This window comes from Fusarium solani (genome assembly GCF_023522795.1).
Source record: "Fusarium solani strain SB1 chromosome Unknown bctg00000007, whole genome shotgun sequence".
Lineage (NCBI taxonomy): Eukaryota > Fungi > Ascomycota > Sordariomycetes > Hypocreales > Nectriaceae > Fusarium > Fusarium solani.
The window spans coordinates 2,946,797-2,969,141 of record NW_027072150.1 but is presented as its reverse complement, the minus strand read 5'-3'; the positions used below and the strand labels follow the sequence as shown (position 1 = coordinate 2,969,141).

General features: G+C 49.9%; 6 protein-coding genes across 6 annotated transcripts; 5 read left to right on the top strand and 1 right to left on the bottom strand.

Annotated features, from left to right (window-relative positions):
• Positions 1-290: 290 nt before the first annotated feature.
• On the top strand, positions 291-2,697 carry MRS44_011896 (uncharacterized protein; the record flags this gene model as incomplete). The annotated part of the gene is made up of 3 exons (XM_065619909.1): positions 291-354; positions 412-2,551; positions 2,643-2,697. The coding sequence occupies 3 exons, from the start codon at positions 291-293 to the stop codon at positions 2,695-2,697; spliced, it is 2,259 nt and encodes a 752-aa protein (XP_065475981.1).
• An 860-nt stretch (positions 2,698-3,557) lies between these two features.
• On the top strand, positions 3,558-4,613 carry MRS44_011895 (uncharacterized protein; the record flags this gene model as incomplete). The annotated part of the gene is made up of 1 exon (XM_046271786.1): positions 3,558-4,613. One exon carries the CDS (start codon positions 3,558-3,560, stop codon positions 4,611-4,613), a length of 1,056 nt encoding a protein of 351 aa, XP_046124622.1.
• A 1,068-nt stretch (positions 4,614-5,681) lies between these two features.
• Positions 5,682-8,140, top strand: MRS44_011894 (uncharacterized protein; the record flags this gene model as incomplete). The annotated part of the gene is made up of 2 exons (XM_065619908.1): positions 5,682-7,486; positions 7,576-8,140. The coding sequence occupies 2 exons, from the start codon at positions 5,682-5,684 to the stop codon at positions 8,138-8,140; spliced, it is 2,370 nt and encodes a 789-aa protein (XP_065475980.1).
• Positions 8,141-9,353: 1,213 nt separating this feature from the next.
• MRS44_011893 (uncharacterized protein) lies at positions 9,354-11,301 on the bottom strand (the record flags this gene model as incomplete). Its single annotated transcript, XM_046279776.2, has 3 exons — positions 9,354-10,188; positions 10,233-10,864; positions 10,918-11,301. The coding sequence occupies 3 exons, from the start codon at positions 11,299-11,301 to the stop codon at positions 9,354-9,356; spliced, it is 1,851 nt and encodes a 616-aa protein (XP_046124624.1).
• Positions 11,302-11,544: 243 nt separating this feature from the next.
• Positions 11,545-13,585, top strand: MRS44_011892 (uncharacterized protein; the record flags this gene model as incomplete). The annotated part of the gene is made up of 3 exons (XM_065619907.1): positions 11,545-11,824; positions 11,928-12,558; positions 12,616-13,585. 3 exons carry the CDS (start codon positions 11,545-11,547, stop codon positions 13,583-13,585), a joined length of 1,881 nt encoding a protein of 626 aa, XP_065475979.1.
• A 5,191-nt stretch (positions 13,586-18,776) lies between these two features.
• MRS44_011891 (uncharacterized protein) lies at positions 18,777-21,310 on the top strand (the record flags this gene model as incomplete). Its single annotated transcript, XM_046271772.2, has 5 exons — positions 18,777-19,313; positions 19,376-19,777; positions 19,845-20,153; positions 20,216-20,570; positions 20,931-21,310. The coding sequence occupies 5 exons, from the start codon at positions 18,777-18,779 to the stop codon at positions 21,308-21,310; spliced, it is 1,983 nt and encodes a 660-aa protein (XP_046124626.2).
• Between the last annotated feature and the right edge of the window lie 1,035 nt (positions 21,311-22,345).

Below are 22,345 nucleotides of genomic sequence, written 5' to 3'. Positions count from 1 at the left end.
CCAAGATAGGAGGATGTTGTCGACCACCACCGCCCACATATCATAGCCTACGTCTTCTTCGCCGCATACTATGAACTATATTGTTCGAGACCGATTCAACCAATGATGAGCCTATGAAGTTACACACACATGCGGAACCAATGGCGAACACGAAGGATGATTAATGATCCGAAGGTGGCACCATGTGAACCGCCTTCTTCCCCGCACCTAGGACAACATTGATAGAGCCTCATTTCTCCCCGTAGTGACTGCTCCAGCGAAACAGAGACTAGCCTCTTACTGTCCGCAGGATGAAAGTATCTGGGGTATTTCACGTGCTGTTGACCGCGGAGGCTTTTGGTGTAACTGCCACAGGTATAGCGTTGCTAGCTATCCCTGCCCCTTCTTGATACTGACTGAATGAAGCTACAGGGCCTCTTCACGATGACGGCGAGCATTTTGACAATGGTGATATCCTGGATATTCAGAAAAACTTCAACGGCTGGGTGAATCCTGAGGATCTGGTCCCCATGCCACAATGCATCGCTCAGCAGGATCAGTCAGCTTGGCTTAAGACCATGACAGCATGTACTCACCTGCGTTGCACCTCGCACTTCGGGATCATCTGCACACACCGTCAATGGTTGACAGAGTTGAGCTGTCTCAGCACTGAGTTCTCTCCCAGTGTCCTCAAAGATTACCTTCCGTACTGCAGCAGATCTATACTCGCCAAGGCCCAGCTATATCACTGGGTACGTTACACCACCGGTCGAACGTGGCTTGTGAATGTTGGCGACGCGAACAGGCTGCAAATCCTCTGGCCATCTAGCCTGGTTAGAGGATTCGCAAACTTTGATGTGACATACAAGGCGCCAGAATGCCTAGCAAACTCGCTTTCTGTTTCAGCAGCCGAGTCATTTGAGCACGTGTTGGCAACTTGCAGCTTCACAGACGCGACGCAGCACACAGGCAACGCCAATCGTCCGTGGGAATATAGCAAAGCCTTGCGATCCATGGCCGCTCTGAGCTTCGACACCGTCGGCTACGATCTTACCGGGGGGTATATCAGGCCTGGCGAGTACTTTGACAGGGAGTGCTTCTGCAGCACCTTCAACATCGACGTGGAACGAGAACCATGCTCAGCATCGGATTCTCTCGACTTGACCATGGAGCGGCTGTGGTTAAACGCCACTTGCGGATCGGCATCCCTACCTGGCAATTGGACGGCGCAGCTCAGGATTATGGGGTTCACATATATTCCCGTCCCAGACTGGCGCTGGCCAACATGCGTCTCAGATATGCCGAGGCGTGTAATGGACCTCACCAATCAGTGTGCAACCGATGCCTGCCGGCTCGATCCTGACGGCTACTGCCAAACCGCACGTGCCATAGACAGAACCTGCTTCTGCCGCAACATTGAATACGACTCTTGTCAAGGCTCTTGTCAGACTTCTAGGACCCGGATAGACTACGTCGAGTGGCTCCACCATGTTTGTGGTGATGTGGAGGGCTGGCACGGCCTGCCAACGAACTGGCGCGAACTGACTGTCCTTCTACCCCGTGAGATGATCCCATGGGCATGGACCGTCAAGCCAACAAATAGGTCAAACGTCGATCCTATCGTGGGGCCGGGGTCCGGAGAAGTAGAAGGAAAATGCGCGTCGAATGAGTGGAAACTAGGAAGCATTGTCCTCGTCAACGCGGCCACTCTCCTTGCTGCGTTCTTGGGACATGGGCCAGGGGATCGTCTCAACACAGTTGACTCGGGATTACACTCGCAACGATTACATTGGCTGCTCAAGGGAATTCTCCTCGCTTGTTTACCACTCCTGGCGAACTGGTTCAATGCGCGTATTGTGCAAAGCACCCCCGGTTATGGAGCTGTCCCTGTTTTCCAGCTAGTGCTCCTGTGGTGCTCGCTTCCTCAGCCTGATCTGTCTGCCGTCTTACCATCTCGAATCCGCTGGCACGGAACAAAACTCTGTTCCTCGACAGCGTCCTCTTTAGTCGCGGGAGTGATCCTTCAGGTTCCAGCATCCTATCACATGTTCCTAACTGTTGACTTTGCCAGACGACAGGTATTTGACGTCGATGTTATAACGAACGCGAAAAAGGGACATCTAGCTTTGCTCATGTATGCTGGAGCGCTCATATGGCTACTCACCATCGCTGCACTTTTCATCGAAACAACTCGGTACATATACAAAATCGGTTCACTTTCTTGCTCCAATGGAGCGGACTTGCCGGACTGGCATAGACGCAAGTACGCAACCTCTAACAACCAAGATATGGGCGCCCTTGAAAGCCTGCTGGGACAGCCGCAACCGAGAATGCCATCAAGTCGAAAAGAGGGACAGTACACAGAATATGGCACCTTCTCAAGTGGAGGAAAAGAAACCAAGCTTCCCCAGAAAATGCCTGCGACGCTGTTTACTGTTGTGGCCAGAAGCATGCCCTTTGTTTGGATTGCACAATGGCTCTTCTGGGTCGGGTTTATCGGTCTCAGTTCTGAAGAGTTCGTATACGTTCGTTACGCGATTTTGAGCTTCGCGGCTAACCAGATGCAGGTTTTGTCTGCCCAAACTAGAAGTTCTCACTACCATCTGGGTGGCTGCGTCAATAGGTGGTGCTGCTATCAGATCGTACCTATAGACATGGCACAGGGATTCAGGTACCCAGATCAGCGGTGCCTTTCGGGTCAGTGTCGGCACCGGTTAGCTGACTTGGACGATTTTAGAGTTATCAAGGTGGAGTTGCCATGGTATCAATGGGCCACTAAAAGCTGAACGAAGTTGCTTATGGGGGGCGCTGATGAAGCTGAGAACGTAGAACTCTGGGATGAGTGATATTAGTAGTTTGGGGGCCTATGTTAGCGCACATGTTTCACGGTTGTGAAGATGTATCTGTTTGTTGAATCAAGAGCATAAACTTGGTCTTTGGTTTAAGGGTAAAGATCGCAATAAATGGTTTCCGCAATTCCAACTCCTATGACGGTAACATCGAAGTATTCTCGGTGTAAAGACTTGCCGTGGCCATCACCAATGCCGGGTCTATTCGGTTATGGATCCATCATCTATTGGGCAACGGATGGGTGTTCAAGGACAATACTAGGCTTTTTAGTGAACAAAGTGACGAACGAGGACAATGGTTTCTAGAGAACTACAAGAGAAGCGGAATACATCGAGCATGAATGAAGTCCCCGCCATCATGACCCAATGACTGGCCGGGACACGGTGACTTGAACCAAGCGCTGCTTTCCACAGCACCGAGTGTGAACACAAGGATGGCAATTAGGAGCTGACCAACTAATGTGCTAGCCCAATATGCAAAATGTTCTTTTTAGTGTCAATAGCATCTTTAAATGGAGTCATCGAGGGCAGTATGAAAGAACACAATGAATCAAAGAACACAAATGACCCATATGTACAAAGACAGCTCACTAATTTAGAGACTAGTGCATCACCCGGTGAGAAATAACTACTATCTATAAAATTCATTATATCGCGTACTTCATTGCAGCCTCTACTTTATTATAACAACTGATTCCTACCCCTCTTCGTATTTATACCATAGAGAGGATGGTTACCCTCATTCAAGGAGTCCCAGAGACACTGAGGATTGTCGGGGATGCAGCGCTGAACCCAACCCTTCTGGTCTGCGCTCTCGCCTTCCTTACGTATGGCCTACCGCATCTCATTGTCAAAATCACCGGATCTGAGTTCATTGCACGAGGGATTGATGTCTTTGGTCTCAAGACAGCTCTGAAGGTCTTGGTCATTTTTGGAATCGGTCATGTCGGGAACCAAATCCAGAATCTTCGTGCAAGTAACAACTGGAGCCTTTTCGGCCGAGGAAAATGGATCTGGCCTGAAGAAATTGCAGTCGTCACTGGTGGGTGCAACGGCATCGGAAAAGCCATCGTCCTCGCCCTTGTCCGAAAGGGTATACGAGTTGCCGTTCTCGACGTGGCAGACTTTCCGCCAGAACTTGCACAGATTGACACCGTATTTTACTGGAAATGCGACATCTCTTCAGCTTCTGCTGTAGCATCTGTTGCTGATAACATCCGCGAGACCATCGGCCACCCCTCCATTCTGATCAACAATGCTGGTATGGCGAACCGAAGCTCCATCCTTGACTTGACCCCGGAAAAAGTTTCAAAACTCATTGGGGTTAATACAATTGCCCTATGGTACACGGTAAAAGCATTTTTGCCAAATATGATCCTAGAGAACAAGGGACATATTGTCACAATGGCGAGCATGTCATCCTTTATCTCACTGCCAACCGCCGTTGACTATTCAGCATCAAAAGCAGGCGCATTTGCTTTTCATGAGGGGCTGGCCTGCGAAATCAGGCATCTCCACAAGGCGCCTGGTGTGTTGACAACGGTGGCTCACCCTATGTGGGTTGATACCAACATGACCAAGGATCGTCAGGAAGCGATTGAGCGCAGCAGTGGGAACAAAATGATGAAACCTGAGGACGTAGCCCAGGTCGTTACGGATCAAATCTTCTCCCGCCGCGGGGCCCAGCTCATTATCCCGCCCAGCGTCACATGGCTGTCTGTGGCAAAAGGGTTTCCCAACTGGCTTCAAGAGTTGATCAGGGACTCGATCGTCAAGAGACTGTGAGTTGCTACTCCTGGCATTTGTAATGATGATGAATTGTCTCCAAGCTGAGCCAGTGAGTAGTCTAATCTAGATAGCACTCGTATATGAACTAGAAATATAGGCGACAATCGTGATTCTGATTTCGAGTTTTCCCCAAGTACCTCGTGCCGGTCGGAAGAGGTCGAGACTTTACTCAGTGACCTACCCGAGAGCGGCTTTGGAGCTTGTCCGTTACCTCCCGCTTAAGACATTCTAAGATCCATTTATGTTTTGTAGGATACGAGGCCGAGCCGAATACGAGTCCATTTCGTGTCGAAATCTCCTCTCGGCCTGTAGGGAGTATCGTTACAAGTATTCCAAGCATTAATCAAGATGGATTGGGGGAGCCGTATGTCTCTCTATTAATTCAACGGCTATTCTTGACTCATTTGTATTTATTTTCTTATTATCAGAGAAAAAGTCGACGCTCTAGCAGTCTACCCGTGCTTTTAGACTTTAGCGTTTGTCCTTATTCCCATAAGAGAACCGCCGCCATTCTATAGGTTTTACTTCTTCCATCAGCGTAACAAATTCCACCTTTGTAGTCGGGAACTCGGATGCGACGCCGAGCTATCAACCCCGGCTAGGGCCTCCGTCATGGATCCGGTTATGGGCCGAGAGTGGACCTCGCGTTGGTCTCCGCCCCGGGTCTGACTCGGAAACGGAGCCCCTCTTTTGATCCCTTGCCTTGGGTAAAGGAGCAAATGAGTTCGACCCGTAACCAATCTATCTTTGCAGTGCCCTTACTTGCATCACGGTCCACGATTGCTATTCACTGAGGGGGCTAGCTGTAAACGGAAAGGGAAAACGACGCCGTATGCAGCTCTATTTGCAATGATTGGCCATCCAAGCCATCCATATACAATGGGCCAATGGACTTCTCATCAACCAGCCTCGGTTGACACGGTTTAACGTGTCAGAGAGTGATTCGCGGACAGCACGTGGAGGGTGTTTCTGCAAAGAAATCCCCGCATCTTTTTTACCGCAACATCATGATATTCCCCTCAAAGCAACAACGATCCAAACCACAACAAGTGCCCCAACGCCATCATGGAGGGCGACCCCGAGTCAAGCGGTGTCGAATCTTGTCACGTCTGTAACCTTCTCGAAGAATTGTTCATCGAAGATGACAAGGTTTTCAAGGAATTTGACCCAAATGATTTCAAGCGTACACCGACAGATTGTCCATTACACAAGCCTGTGATTTCCTGGCTTTATGAGACCTTTTACAAGTATGCCGAAGAACTCGCTCGCCGCGGTGCGAGTCGCCTTCAATCTCGGGGTTGGTACACAATCAGTTTCAGTCGGGCCCCCGGACGTCTGCCCCAGGCTGCATTTGTTGATTACAAGCACCGCCCTCAGCGATGGTACGACTTGTTCCTGATAGGTTCAAACAGTGAGCATGACCAGTCAATTTCGTGTCAACAAATATTCGACTCGAAATGGATCAATCTCCAAGTGGCTCGACAATGGCTGGACACTTGTCTCAACAAGCATCAATCAAAGTGCCAGACTTCATTCAATATCCCCTCCTGCTCCCCTGCCTTTGTGGTTGATACGGAGCTGGATTGCCTTATCCCTGGCAAACAAGGGTTGCAGTACGTCGCCCTCAGCTACAGATGGGGCACGCGAGACAGTTTCAAGACAAGCACATCGACCATCCCAAACATTACCACGCCAGGGGGTCTCTCAAGGTACAACGATAGTATTCCCCTCACAGTCAGACACACGATGCACCTTGTTCGGGAACTGGGAGAACGTTACCTCTGGGTCGACTCATTGTGTCTCATCTCTGATGACAAGCAACACATGTCGGAGCAGCTCCAGCTGATGGGGTCAGTTTACGCCGGCGCCAAGTTGACGATTGTCGCGACAGATGGCGATGCATGGGATGGAATACTTGGCATACAGGGGGTGTCTGGGCCGCGGGAGTTGCGAAATGTCTTCCCATGGCTGAACGGCCGCAAGATCATTGTGAGGGACAACCCTTCTCTGTCTGGGCACGCCAGTTCTGGCTCCGAGTACTTTCAAAGAGGCTGGACGTATCAGGAGTACTTTCTTTCTCAAAGGAGACTGATCTTCGCGAAACGGCAGGTTCACTGGAGCTGCTTTTGCGCAACGTGTCACGAAGATGACGCCGAGGCAGGACAAGACGTCGACGACGACAACAGGAGATCGAAATACACTAGGATCCCGAGTATTCTTTCCGGGCAGCCTAGTTTCGGGGAATTGGAACTATTGATGGGCGAATACGTCGTACGGGACCTTACTCATCCCGAGGACGCACTTCCTGGGGTCACTGGTCTGCTCACTTTTCTCGGCCATACGTTCAATGGAGGGTTCCAGTGTGGACTTCCAGAGACATGGTTTGATGCGGCCTTGATGTGGAACTGCGACTTCTGGGGAAGCCAACCCTCAGGCTACGTGCCGACTCCGTATCTCAAGCAACGAAAGCTTACGGGACCACGACAATCCTCTCTTCCGGGGGCCATCCTCCCTTCATGGTCTTACATTAGCTGGAAGATGAATTATCTTAGACTCCTTGACGACGAGGAAGACTACCAGCTGCCTCGACTCCTTACTACTGCTACATCTCGGGCCAAACACATCACGATACCAGTCACGACATGGTTCAGCCATGATGCTCCAGAGTCCCTCGATAAGCGGCGCATCGATTCCTTTCCAAATCGCGACTACACCGATGCCGAGGACTCCAAGTACCTCATTCAAGGATGGGTCAAAGAGAAACTCGACCCAGTCAAGCATTTCGAGGATGGACCCAAGTTTACTTCCGAGAAGAGTGAATGGGAAGCACCAGATCGACATGTGTACCATCACCCAGCTTTGCCCAATAAGTACTTTTGGCGCCCCTTTCTATTCTCACGCTTGACCGGGCAAACAAAGATACCAAGCAACACCAATACATCTCATGCCGTACTAAAAGAGGGTGGTTCCACGCTCGAAGCTTAGGTTTCGGGGATTTTGTCTGCCCCTCTTCTCTTACCGAGCTCGGCATGGATACACACGTGGCCTTGGCAAACAAGTCAGGCATAATCTGTGGATGGCTTCAACTGTCTAGCCAGAGCGACGCAAAGAGGTTCCCAACAACGAGGACTGAAAGTCTAGGCGACATGGTGTCAGACATCAAGTACAAATCAGACTACTATTCAAGCGATGAGGTTTCGGATAGCAACGAGTTAGATAACAAGGGACCTAGCAACAAAGATACAGACTGTCTAGGTGACATTGAATCAAGCAGCAATGATTCAGAGTCTAAAGAGATTGTGCCTACTTTCAAGCTCGATGTCGAAATCGTCGCGATATGCCATCGCAAGAGGAGCAATCCGGGAGGCTTGGTCACTGGAAGGGCGGCAGGAGGCAATGAATTTTACGGAGTTCTTTGGATTGAATGGGATGGTGGTGTAGCCCATCGGAAAGGTTGTGGCTACGTCGAGAAGACAATGTGGGACGCGTATGATCTTGAAGAGATTGACTTGGTGCTTGGTTAAGAGTTAAGCGCTTTCTTCACTGACGATCTCTCAGTCGGACCTGCTGCATTTTATGAAGCCTCCAACGGCCTCCCGTGAAGCTCTGAGGTCTCAAATGAGATTCTGAAAAGACTGAAGGCCCTGAAGGCGGATCAACAAGGGCAGGATTGGGGTATGGGGATTTACAGGAGTGGAATCTAGATCTAGAGGATTGATATCATTACCGGATGCTAAGAAGCACTTTCTGATGACATTTCAGTTACCTAATGTCACATATGTGAACGAACGCGTCTTGAGATGAAAGGCTTTGAGGTAGACTCGGACTTGTCTGAAGTTCCAGTAGTGCTAGTTTTGTCTCGTGTTTCTGCGTCTTGGTTGCTTCCAGCCAACCATGGAGAAGAGGCTCTAGCATCATGCAAGTTGATATAAGGCCTTGAATAACGTTCACACGCTGAATTGGACCTGTTGCACTGGGTCTTGTTGCCAGTTGATCAAGTCCAAGGACATGTTGATGGTCACGTGACAGCTCACCTCGCACTTGATCTGCCTGCATGCGTTGCATACGACCGAGGCCCTCACCTGCTTGCGAGAGGGTGACTTGACGTGTTCATTATTGATTAAATCCATTAAAAAATTCCCAATCATCTTCCTACAAGTGATGATGCCTGAACGTAGACGCATGACGAAAATTGCTTGAGGCACCAACGGCTACCCTAAACTCCAAGATGGAAAAGACATGGAACATTGGAGAAGGACTGAGGGAGCCATGGGCCGATGAATAATTATCGACTGCGATTATTAAGTTGTGTTTTTCTCGTAGGAACCTAGAGTGGACTAAAAATAGAAACTGCTTGCGAGGATTCAGAGCGAAAAGATAAAAGTAATTTTCTGTCAATGTCACCGACTAAAGCCAAATACGAAGTGCCTCTTCAACAACAAAAACGCATATACTCATGTTCCAACACTAAGGTAGCTGACTTTAATTTATAGGGCTAGCTATACAATGAGAAAAAGAACTGGTGATTTTATGTGTAGGAAGCGATCGGCGTTAGTTAATTATTTCTGCTTCGATTGAGTTACGACACCTCACCATTCATTAGAGTATAAGGTTTCCACACACTAACTCATCTTATCTTATCTAAGATCATCTTATTATACAGACTTTATCTTATCCTCTCACCCCCGCGTCATCTTATCTCTTTATCATATGGAGCTAGGGCCGGCGTGGCTTTGATTAAGGCTTTGATCGAGCTACGCCACCTGAGATCGTGTTCCATGCCAACAAAAACTCCTCCAAAGGCTCAACAACATTCGTAAATACCGCCCGTATAAATGTTGAGTCACTGAGGTCTGGTTGCGGCTCGAATGCACACAGCACGCACCGCCTGATGGCATCCGCGATCCTATCCCCAAACTCGGCCTCAACCTGCTTCTGCCACTGGATAGCCGTGCAGAGGTCTGCTGTGTAGTCCGCCACACCTACCCTCCCAAGGTATTGGGTGCGTGAGGGTAGGCTTTCCAACGTCTTGCGGAAGAGTAGCTCGAGCAGGAGAACGCCAATGGTGAAGAGGCTGGCGCGGGCTTGGGCAGAGCGCTCAACGCGCTGCTTGCCCTTGAAGGTGTTCCGTACCGACTCATGGGAGATGTATGGTGTTGGATCGGTGGAATCGAGATCCCGTATAAGGAGCACCTCCATCCTAGTACACTTCTCAGGAACCCAAGGGGTAACGCCAAGCATGAGAACGGTCTGGACGAGCTGAAGGCCGACCTGAAGCCTCCGGTTCCTTTGGGGTGTGGCGTCAAGATATGACTCAAGAGATTCCACTCTGAAGTTCTGGATGAAGTGCCGAGGATCTCTAACCGGGGCAGCACCTAGCTGAAGAACTATTCGCGTCTCATGACCGGCTCTTAGAAACCCGGTAAAAGGTCGTTCTACGTCTCCTCTGGCAAGGGAGCACATGCTGTCGATTTCTTCGCCATGGGCATCAGAGACGGTGTCCGAAATGTTGGCAAACCTCACGCGTGGTTGATCCAAGGGAGTTGGGTCCTTGTCGGAATCAATAGAACCACTATCACGTTAGCGGCTTCTATCAAGCGTTCGTTGCTCTCGTACCTGTTTTGTATTCTTACACGCTTCCTGAATTTCCTCTCAAGCCACTTTAGCCGACTCTGGCCGTCGCCCAAGTTGGACGGGTTTCCGACAATTGACAGAGAGGAGGCAGCCAGAGCAGCGAGACTGGAACTCTTGTTTCTCACGTGCTGAGATCGAATCTTGGCAGAGACATCCCCCTTCAATTGGGAGACGTCGGCCCTATTCTGGCTAGAGGGCTGGGAAGTGGTCCTTATAGGTTTCGGTTCTGCCACCTCGACTCTCAGCTCTGTGAATGTCGCTCCTTCATCGAATAACAAGACGAAAGATTTGGGTTTTAGGTCCCCGTGGTCTTGACCAACCATGCTCGCCCTGATACCGCATGTATGGTTACTCAGGCAATGGCATTTCCACTGACTCTGTAAGCACTCGTAGATTGATGTCGCCTGCCTTTGAGCACTGAGATACGGCCACACGCGAGACCCAGCTCTCGTCGATTCGGAGCCTCTGGCAAGGTGTGCGGATCGATCAAGAAATGCATAAATGCTCTCGTTTCGGTCTTTTATAGTGGCCAGGAGTTTGTCTTTTCTGTGACCGAAGCTCCACTTCAGCCTAAAAAGCTCACTTTCTAGTCCTGACGAGTCGAGGTGATATGCCTATTAGTGTTGGTAGCTGGCCATTTGGTGTTGTGGCATCTGTAACAGCCTACCTTTCCGGTCGGCAAAAGGGCAAGAAGTTTCGAAATAGCGTTGTTGATATCATGTAACTGCTCCATATACCACGTGTAATACCGGCTCCGGAGTCTCTTCCTCAACTGAGCTTGGATCCGAGGCTCGTGCCAGAGGAGAGTATCCGGGTCATTCTGAAGGATATCACGTTCGCTGTTCAGTATATCCAGTGGCGACAGCAAAATTTCCTGATTCAGTGAGAAGGAAATAAACTCTCTGTCAACCACCGATATAAAGTCTTCAAACTCGGTCTCGAACCGCCACCACCACTTCAGGTCTTTGTAGCGACTCTTGGCTGTCTTGGCGGCTTCGTAAAGGATCGGAAAGCCACCAAGAACAATACCGGCGATCTCGAAGCCGGACATGCTAACGAAAGGGAGATAGCGACTGGCGTGTTGAGGGATTTTGCATGTCAGGAAGTCAAGTCAGGCTGGGAAGCTGAACCGGGGAGCGGGGATAGGTAGGTGAGCAGATGCAGCTGAAAACCGCCCTTCTATTCTTTCCCCGCATTGATAAGCGGAAAAGATCACGTGCCAATGCAATATAACGCAAAGCTGACGAGCCTGATGGCCGTAGCCTCACACAACCTGGCATCAACAGCTGAAAGCATGCACCCTCCAACTGAGAGTCGGACCATCTCAGGTCTCGGAAACATATGCGCAAGAAGCCTACAAAGGCTACTCGAATGTTCAAACTCACCAGGAGACGTACAGCATGTCCAATCCCTTGAGGATGAATGTGGCAGGTTCAGGGTTTGGGCAGCGAACATCGGCGCGTTGCAACCTGAACGATCCGCCTCGTCGTTAGATTCTCGGCTCAGGGACGCACCAAAGCAGCGCGAAAGTGTCGTTCTAGCTTTGGAAAGACTACAAAATGTTATAATTCGATGTAAGTTTCAACTACTCCCGTGTCTACTAGGTGGAAGGATCTCGCTTTAGTCTAGGAGGATCGCAAATCGCTTTTGGGAAGATTCTAAAATCAAGAATTACAGGCCAACCTATTATATCCGGTGATCTCCCCAACCGAACTGCTCCAGAGGGACCAGGGGACTGGGAAAACCCTACAAGCGAGCTTGAACAGTTGATGTTAAACTTGCACTCTTCCATTAATAGCCTCTTCAGCCTCTCGACGCTGATACGTAGGAGAAGACCTAGAGGCCGACTCCCAAAGCCTGACGGGTTTGTACTATTGGAGAACTCACCTGACATTAAGCATGTTGAGGATAAGTTTCCAAAGGTCAGGAGAACGCCATGGCTCGCACAACGTCTAGGCAACGCTATATCGCAGCGGCGACAGATGATCCAGTACAGACAGAGTCACCGCGATCGACTGGCAGCGGTTACCCCCGAGAACAATGCCGAAGCTGCCCCGAGTCAAATATCTGAAACCGTCGCAACAACCTACGAGGAGAGGGCCCAGAGTGAGGCTGGTGGCCCCCGAGACCGACGTTCCATGTTCACATCGGCGACCTCTTTTATTAGTTCGTACGGGAACGACCTTGGTCGTCGAATTCCTGACCTGCCGGATATGGTACTAGAAGACGTGCAGCTTGGGTATGGAGAACCTATCGAGTGCCCTTACTGTCGAACAATTCAAGTTCTGGCCAACAGGGCCGAGTGGAGGTGAGTCTATCAGCCCCTCCTCCTCTATTACTGCCGGCCACTAATGCTTGCTAATAGGAAACACATTTTCTCCGACTTGCAACCTTACGTGTGCACCTTTAAAGACTGCATCTCGGAGTTATTCGCAACACGACAAGAGTGGTTTAGCCATGAAATCAATACCCACAGGCAGGACTGGGTGTGTATCCATTGCGGCGACTCAAAGATATTCCACAGCTTGAGCGTCCTGAAGAGCCATTTGGGAATCCAGCACCCCAACAAAATCACCGACAGCCAGCTAGAGACGATGCTAGAAGCTTGTCAGTGTGCACCAAAGCGCATCGACCCAGGAGAGTGCCCCTTATGTGATGAATGGGTCCCTCCGGCTGTCGAGTCGCAGAATTTAAACGAATTCTGTCGGCACCTGGCGCGTCACCAACAGATGCTCGCCCTGGAAGCGTTGCCCATATCGGTCGAGGGGCTAGAGCTCAAAGCAACAGCGTCTGATTCAGACGGCAACCAGGACCCAGAAGACGAGGGGCCCCGAATGAAAGGCTGCACAGCATGTGGAGCGATATGGAGCGAAGATGGGCACGGTGAAGAATGTCCATTATGCCACGGGCCTGGCTACGTGGTAAGTATACCTTCTTCGGTCACCGCCGTATCGCCGATATCCCATAACGACTCTGGCATGTCCTCGAGGTTGCCCGAAGGTTGGCAAGATATGATTGCTTCAGAAGGCCGGCTTTACTTCGTGCATGGGGCAGCAGTTTGGCCAGAACGCCCTTCACCAGCAGAAAGCCCAGAAGCCCGGGCCGTCGACGATACCCAAGTAGCAGCAGACCCACAACAACGTTTCGCGGGGCTTTTCCACTCAGCGTTACCATTCGATCAGGAGCCACAGGAGACTTTGGAGAACGATGAGCCCCGGCGCGATCCATCTGGCTATAATTTCTTATGGATAGCCGCTGCGCTCTTTGAATTTACTATTCCCCCAATAGGACAGAAGCGGGGTATCCATACTTGTTGTATGAAGCAGGGGAGGTGAGTGTAGTTAGATGACTAGAGTTATAGTATCACTTACTAATGCATCCGGGAATAGCTTTTTGATGTTGTAGCCGAAAAAGGCGAACTCTGGTTGGCAAAAAACCAAGATGATCCTAATGACCGGTTTGGCTGGATCTGGTCAAAACATTTTGCGATGCTGGCTTACGACTAGCTTTTGTAAGATGAGAAGATAGCACCAGAGTCTATGAACCGGGTTACCGCTGATCCACCCAAAAATAAACATGTTGTAATACTAAACATAATTGCCAGGTCTTTGTGACTAAGCGTGATATCATGGGAAGCCTTCTTATGGACCCTAAAAGATGTGTGCGTCTAGAAATATACCTACACCAACCCTTGTAAGTGTGAGTTTCACTATGTCAGCGTTGGGATATGATGCTATGAGGTGTTGATATTGTGTTTTTTGATATGGTTGAAGGGATAACTAAGCCAGAAGACCGTCAGTGACGGGTTTCGCGATTTCATGTCTTTTGAGCGTAGACTTCGAAAGGCAGCGGAACAAAAACCGGCGCATAGAACACTCAGCTGAACTACGATTCAGATCATCAAGACTCCAACCAACCCTGGAGAAGATGATAGAAAGCCAGCGTTACCGCGGGAGGTACAGAGGCTTCAAGATTCCGTCCTGGGTCGTAGTGAGGGCCAGTGCCATCTGATCTATAGCCCAAGTGGCCAATTCCTAGTCGAGGTAGCTTCTGTCAGTCACCTAGAAGTTGCAGAAGTTTTCTCCCCGCGCTCATGGCATAACAAAGCATTTGCCGCCCCATCTTTTATACCCTGCAATGGCCTCGATCAAATGGCGGTCTCTCAGGTTCCTGATCAAGGCCAATGTTTCTCTTACTGCATTTGAGTGTGCCTTCCATGTTCATTGCCGTCCATGTTCATTTCGTGAATGTCACCATTGCCGTCGTTTTCGTTCCCACTTCACTCCTCGTACGCTGGCAAATTCGCGCTCGTGAAGTTGGCCTGTTAGAGGCTGCTGAGACAGTGCCCGCTAGCCGCGTCAGGGACGACACCACCACTTTGGAGTCGTAGCCGGGCGTTTCTGAGGCCCCATCAGGCGTCAGCCCCTCGTGACGCTCAGCAAGCAGGCCGTGGATGATTGGACATGAACTTGACGCATGATACTGGTTCTTGATGTGACTTGAGTGTGTCTCTCGTCTGGTTGTGCGCACGGTTAGCGAAATGATGTTTCTAGGGGAAGTAATAGGGGCTAGGGGGTAAAGAAGATGAAGGTGAGATTGGGAGGGCACGAAGGAAGCCAAAAAAAAGACTTGTGGGAAGATCCCTTTAGTCTTTTCCGGGAGCCTCTCGACACTGGAAATTCGACCCCTTCTTCTACCTCGAGGCTCTACAGAGCTTAATTGAGTAGTCTGCGTTCTGTCAAATCATCTGACGTCTCAACTTGCGAATTTCTCCTCACTCAGATCTCAACATCCCTTTGCAATTGCATTGTAACTCACACCTGTGTCTCGGCCGCCATCCACCCACACTGAGGCGGGGAGGGCGAGCTACTATCGACTGCCTCGAGAACGGGAGCGCAGCATTCGTGCGGTTCAGCTGGCTAAGCTTAAGACGCGATAACGTTATAGAACTGCTGCTCTCATATCAGATAGGATCTGACCAGTTCCTGATTTTCCCATTGGCAAAATGGAACGTGCATGAGTTCTGGAACAACGCCGAGAGTGTTACTACTGAAGCGGCCGGGTCTGATGCGGCTGATATGGTAGTGTCACGGGCTTGCCGGTGGATTCAAGGCGCCAAGTGTTGGTGGCTTAAATGCTCTCCCTTCAAAGAGATCTAACGCGGCTGGGACGGGACCATGAAAAGGTCTAAATGATTACGATGTGAGTCTTGATGGGTCACCGGAGCACCTCGTGCAACATACCCCTCTTCACATCTAACCAGCCAACCTAACTGGAGCTACCACGTCTTCAAGAGGGGGTACAGCCGCAGCGAGTATCACAACACATCTAGGGGCAAGCAGGTCGTACATAGAGGGAGCGGCACGACAATGAGAGCCGGCAGCAGAGCGCCGAGCCATTCGACGGTCACGATGTATGAAATCTTGCATACACACATGCTCAGATACTCGCATGAAAAGCACAAAAGGTAGTTGAGAAAGAGTAGCCATAGTTTGTAAGGTGCCGATGGTCTGTATCTTGATACAGTGTGTTGGATAAGGACCAATGGGCTCTCATTGAGCGACTCGGCGTTTGCCTTGGTCGGTTGGAAGTCGACGACTCTGCTAACGGGAGTTTGCAGATTCCGCCAGAAACCGGGCCATGTTGCCATATTAGCTTACACCTGCTACCCTTGCGTTTCATCGGCCTGTCCGTCCGGGCCCTGAAGTTTAATAAGTGGGTGATCAAAGAGAGAAAAATGATGCATCATTGTCAGAAAAAAGGCATAGCTCTTCGTATACACGTGCGTTCGGATGTTTTACCCTTTTTAACTAGCCGCGCGGTAGTTATCTTATCTTGTTATGACATGCCAGGGGTCTACGTAATATCTGCCGCCTCCGGCTTCGAAGTCAGTAGTTCGTAAACTATCCGTGAGGCTCAGATCTTGCCCGAGCCGACCATGCTACTTTCAGATCGCTAAACTCAGATGAGAAGCACCCGTATAACTTGATAGGACTAGGATCAGCCCGGTCTATGGCTAGCCGTGAACCATCAACACCACAGCGAAGTATCGTGATATTAGGTAGTTTGGAGAGTAGTCACTTCCCCTACAAACCCGACAATTGACAACAACAGAGGCCACATGACGTGGAAGGATGAGTTTTAGGTTAGGTCCGGCTACTGCATAATGGTAACAGAGGAAGTAAGCCCTAGGAAGTATGAAAGTACCCTCATTGTAAATATGCCGTCTTGTCGTAGCCCAAGTTTTGAACTAAACATAGGAAAGATGCAGGATTTGCAGTTGCGGCTTGTAGGTAGAGGAACATGAAGTCGAAGATGTACACTTGCCAGTCCTTACAGGATAGCTTGGAGCCATAGGTCTAGTTTTCGTCATCTTCGTCCACTTGTCCCGCATCCTGGATCAGTCACCACGCAGGCAAGCCGACGTCTGAAGCGGATGAGAGGAAAGGATAATCGGGTTGGACCACAGGTAGTTTGTCCCCTTACCAATGTCATCTGTAATACCGTACTCTGTTCCACGAAAGCACCAATCGCCATTCTTGGCGGGATATGGGCTCTTGGTTGGTTTGACGACATTGACATCATCACATTGGCTGGGATTGTGGGTAATCTCGACCCCCAAATTCTAGGATCCACTAGGCTTTTTGGGCTTTCAAGCGCCATTGATAGTTGGGGGACCCCATGACTGGAACAGGACGACGACTCGCGGGGGTGGCTTGGAGGATGAATACAGGATGCCGCCAAAGCCAGCAGCCATCGAGACCACGCGGCAAGTGTGGCGTGGTAGAAGGACAGACAACAAAGAGGGATTGCGTTTTAGAATGGTTAGCCACACCTAGGGCTGGGCAAAAAAGCCGGTGCGTAGAGAGCTAGGCAGATGCATCTAACTGGCCGGAGAAAGATTCACGGGACGGGAGAGCCGATCCACTGATACATCCGCTAGCTAGCAGAGCGACCTCTCCAAGCGCAGACCCCGTGGAATGAAAGGGGTTTGCGCAGCAGGATACCGTTCATTCCTACCGTGAGAGCGTTAGCATTGCGTGACTGTTCGAGCATGCGTGTACATTGTACTCCTGGCTGCCCTCCTTACAAGCTCTCCATGGGTGTTTGTAAATCACTCACTGTGGCAGAGTCCTGAATGTGCACGTGTATTCGTCATTGAGCGCAATTTCAAAGTCAAAGCGGCAAAAATGTTCCTTGTCAGGGAACATGTACGTTGGATAACCCTTCGCATCGATATTTGCTTTTCCATGGCAATCAACCGAACATCTGGGGTTAGTCTATATTGCTAGGCGTGTTCTTCACTAACCTGATACTCCTCGTAAGCCGCTCGCCTTTCGCGATAGCTCAAGAGAGCAAATTAAAATCTTTAGATTCGTTTAATTAGGCCAACAACGGACGGTCTTCCAACGATTGAACAGTTGTCTGACATATGACAGCTTGTTGATCATCGTGCGCTCTGAGGAGAAAGTCTTTGTGTCCTTAGCTCACATCAACACGGAATTTAAAAAGGCTAATGGCAAGCATCTACGAGTATCCTGGGACTCATATGCAGATTTAATGGGGTTCCTGTCATGAACCTGCAGACGTCGGCGTTATCTGACGTGGGTTCAAGGCAGCTCAGATTGTGGAATACAATCTCCAAGGGAATTTTCATCATTGTAAACGACTAGATTGGCGACGAGATCAACTTCACACTGGCTGCCGAAAGCTTTTGCCATATAGGGGCTTATGTGTGTCCACCACTCCCGCCGATCTACCCCATCCTTTGCGGTGTATTGAGGCCAAACCCGCGCAAACTTTTATCCTCCGCTGCCGACTTTCCGTGGTTAAAGGTTTTCCCGGCTGGAGGCTCCATCTGACGTCCTTGCTTTGAGGAATCGGGACCAATCCCGTTCTAGCTATTTCACCCTTTTATGGATCTGAGTTATTTCCGTCCAATGCCCTTTTCCTGCGTCACGGTCGAGTCAATCCAGAGAATATTCGTAGAGTTCTTGAATCGTTCAATAGCGGATGGGGGCAAGACTGATTTTTTTTCTCTTACTCACATTATCTACGAAATATGAATCATTCCTCGTTTGGCATACAATCTTATCGTGACTGATAACATTCCAGCTTGTTGTCAAGATGACCTTTGATGGGTCATCAAGCGATGTAGAGTCGCTTGTTTTGGACTCACGACGGTGACTGTTAGCTCCTCTCCACCGTGGAAACGTTGCGGATTCCAACTCCACACGAACCGTAAATCCCTCCGAGCTCTCCGCGTCGTAGCTTCATGTTCAAGTCACAGACCGCCCCAGAAGATAGAGTTCTTTGCAACGTAGATGATGGACAAGTCTTTACTCGTTAACCCACATGCCCACATTGACTGGGGCCTGGGGCAAAACTTGGGGCCCCAGCCTCGTCGTCTCCATCCCATATCTATCTTCTTTTCGCACCGCTTTCATCTCACCAATTCATCTTGGTTCTTCCCTTCCTGCCGCCCAACTTGTTCTGTCTCTTTATCCTACCCTTCACCTACCAGTCATGGGTCTTCTTACGCTTGTCGAAGACCGACCAACGCCCCCGGTCGTGTACAACTGGCGGATTTATGTCCTCGCCCTCGTGGCATCATGCGGATCCAACATGATTGGATACACCAGTGCCTTCATTGGTACCACAATCACACTCGATTCCTTTCAGAAGGAGTTTGGCATTGACCAAAAAACTACCGAGCAACGCAACCTGATCAGCGAAAACATTGTCTCGCTCTTCATTGCTGGTGCCTTCTTCGGCGCCCTTCTTACCTACATTCTTAGCCATTGGATTGGTCGCAAGTGGTGTCTAGCCATTGCTTCAGCCACCTTCACTTTGGGAGCTGGCCTTCAATGCGGTGCCGATGGAGGCCGTGGCCTTGGGATCCTATATGCAGGACGTGTGCTGTCGGGCCTGGGCACCGGTATTGCCTCGAACATTATCCCCATTTACCTTTCCGAGCTTGCCCCCCCAGCTATCAGAGGACGGCTCGTGGGTTTGTACGAGCTTGGGTGGCAGATTGGTGGCTTGGTAGGCTTCTGGATCAACGTAAGTCATGCAATCTTTCCCTTTGTTCATTCTTCGGAGGCTAATTGCTGGATCGTATGTAGTACGGCGTCGAAAAACACCTCCCCGAAAGCAATAAACAATGGATTATTCCTTTTGCCATCCAGATAATTCCGTCAGGATTACTCTTTGTTGGGTCCGTCTGGATCCGAGAATCTCCTCGCTGGCTTTTCCTCCATGACTTCCGCAAACAAGCCATGGACAACCTCTGCTGGATCAGACAATTATCTCCTACCGACATTTACATCACCGAGGAGGTGGCAGCTATAGACCAGGCTCTCGAAGCCCAGAAGGCAGTCGGTGGTGTTGGCTTATGGAAGCCCTTCCAAGCCCTGGGCCAGCGCCCGAACATGATGTGGCGTCTCTTTTTGGGTTGCATGCTCTTCTTCTGGCAGAATGGCTCGGGTATCAACGCCATCAACTACTATTCGCCTACCATATTCTCTGTAAGTGTGCTGTCTTTGTCCACCAAGCGCTCTGCTAGAGTGATAGCAATATGCTAATTAGTTGTAGAGCATTGGCGTTCAGCACGACACTGTGAACGTCATGACTGGCATCTTCGGAGTCATCAAGGCAGTCATGACTTTTGTGTGGCTACTTTTCCTCGTTGACCAACTTGGAAGAAGAAAGCTGTTGCTCATTGGTGGTATCACCGGTTCAATTTGCATGTGGGTTATTGGTGCTTACATCTACGTTGTCGAACCCACCAAGCATCCTCAGGAGACCTTGACTGGAAGCGGTATTGCTGCCATATTCTTTTTCTACATGTGGACCGCTGTGTATACCCCGACCTGGAATGGTACTCCCTGGGTCATCAACTCTGTACGTTTTGCCTGTATCCGGTTTCTAAAAGCATCTACTGACAAGGTATTCTTGATGAACAGGAATTCTTTGACCCGAGCTTCCGCTCACTGGCCCAGGCCTTCACCACTGCAAGCAACTGGCTGTTTAACTTCCTAGTATCAAGATTCACCGAACAGATGTTTGCTGCTATGGGGTATGGCGTCTACATGTTCTTTGCGTCGCTGTCGTTCCTTGCCTTCTTGTTTGCCTTCTTCCTCATTCCCGAAACGAGTGGCATTCCTCTTGAGAAGATCGACCGGCTGTTTGAGCTGAAACCGGTATGGAAGGCGGACAAGATACTCAAGGCCCAGCTCAAAGAGGAGGAAGAACAATTTCGTCACAACGTCAAGGAGGACCTGGTCTACTATGAAAATCGGGATGACTCCTCCAATACGTGTTAGGTAGCATAAAGATCGGTAGTTTCTTGATAGACGCAAGTGTAAATCATCAAAGCAACCTCCGCACGCGGTGCAGACCTAACCCGCGATCGATTCCTCTCCGCACCGGATGAGAGATATGCATGGTGTCCGATGCCACTGAAATTAGAGATGAAGCAATAGATCTGTCGATTACGAGTCCCAGCTGAAAAATTGCCTTCTTCTGAGCTTGATATTTTTCGCCAACATTTGCCTCATCCTCTGCTTCGCCTGAAGTGGGCGTCGCGGTCGGCTTGGGTTCCATCAAGACATCGGTGCTTTCGGGGTTGACAAATTGCCATATATCCCATTCTTCGGCGATGCCTTTAATTGATCACAGATATTATTCGCCACAAGTTCAAAGACAAGACGACGCCCTTTCACCCAGTACCTCAGAAGCGCTCCATAGCCTTGCTCGAGCAGGCCATCCTTGGACCTGGAGCTTATAGTGCTCCCAGAGCGCTAACGGTTCTTGACCAACCAAACTTGCCCAAGATATCGTATTTCCAGAGGCTACAAGCCGTCAGTCTTCTTCTCGAGCGTGGGGTGCGACAACCTGGTATTGTGTCCACGGTCAAGGAGCATGAATGTGATGCGAGAAGCAGGGGCGATGGCGATTATGGCCAGTATCTAAATGATGTTCTGCAGCTGCTAGTTCAGCATCGAGCAACAACCGGGGAGAAGAGGAGCTATATGAAGAAGTTATTCAGGCTGAATTGACTGAAATGAACAGATTATTTGGTGCGTGGAAGTGGTGAGGGCACTGCCTAGGTTTCTGTGAAGCTCGGGTGACAATGTGTTCTTTGTTAAAGTTGAAGCCCGGCCCTCGATGGGATAACTGAGCCAGAAGACCGAATCTCGGGTGACGTTTCTATCAAACGATCCTAAACGACGCCACGGTAATAGCGGGAATCTTGCATGAGTACACGAGCTTGTGAGTGCTTGGAGTTTCAAAAGCACCCTGGCGATTTACATTCCGAATAGATACTAGTACAAGTGTCTTATTCCCTCGGCTATCTTTGTGGCTTATCGGGTCGTTGTAGGTGCCTTCTTGGGCGTGGGACACACGCCGTGTGTCTCACACTTGCAACGACCAGTATTCTGAGACATGGTGAACCCCAGCACTTGTATGACAGAACCCTCGGCTCTACTGCATCTAAGAGTTTTCTGGAAGAGTCCTGTCATTTCCCATTTGCCTGCTGGAAAAGACGTAAGGAACGATTGAGTATGACGAGGTGATCGACGTGAGTACTGACCTCTCAGCCCAGGGTGGGTGCCATAGTTGAGAACCCACTTCGTCACCCCCCGAGATCAACCAACGCTGTCACTTTCCATGTTACCAGCAGAGAGGCTGAGCAATCCGTATGTTGATACTTTACTACTTTCAGCAATCGACTCAACCCCCCCTGGGTCAAAACCTGAGGCACCGTCTGTAGAAAACCTCCCTGATCGACTAGAATGGTTCGACACTGAGTGTGATCCAACATCAATAAGCGTAAGCTTAATCTCAGCTCGTCACTCCTTCCCAAAAGATCAGCCGGCAAGCCACCGAGCTATATGGCCATTGGCACACTAAACGATAGCAAAGAAGATGGCCCTTTTCCATAGAATAAGAATATTTCCTCGAATAAAGATATGCTGGTATCTCGATATCGTTCTTTAAGGTTGCTAAGAACAGCTTGTCATCAAGATACATACCAGTACTCTTCATTTCCTTGTTCAGAGTGGTATGTGCGGCCATGGATAGTTCGATAC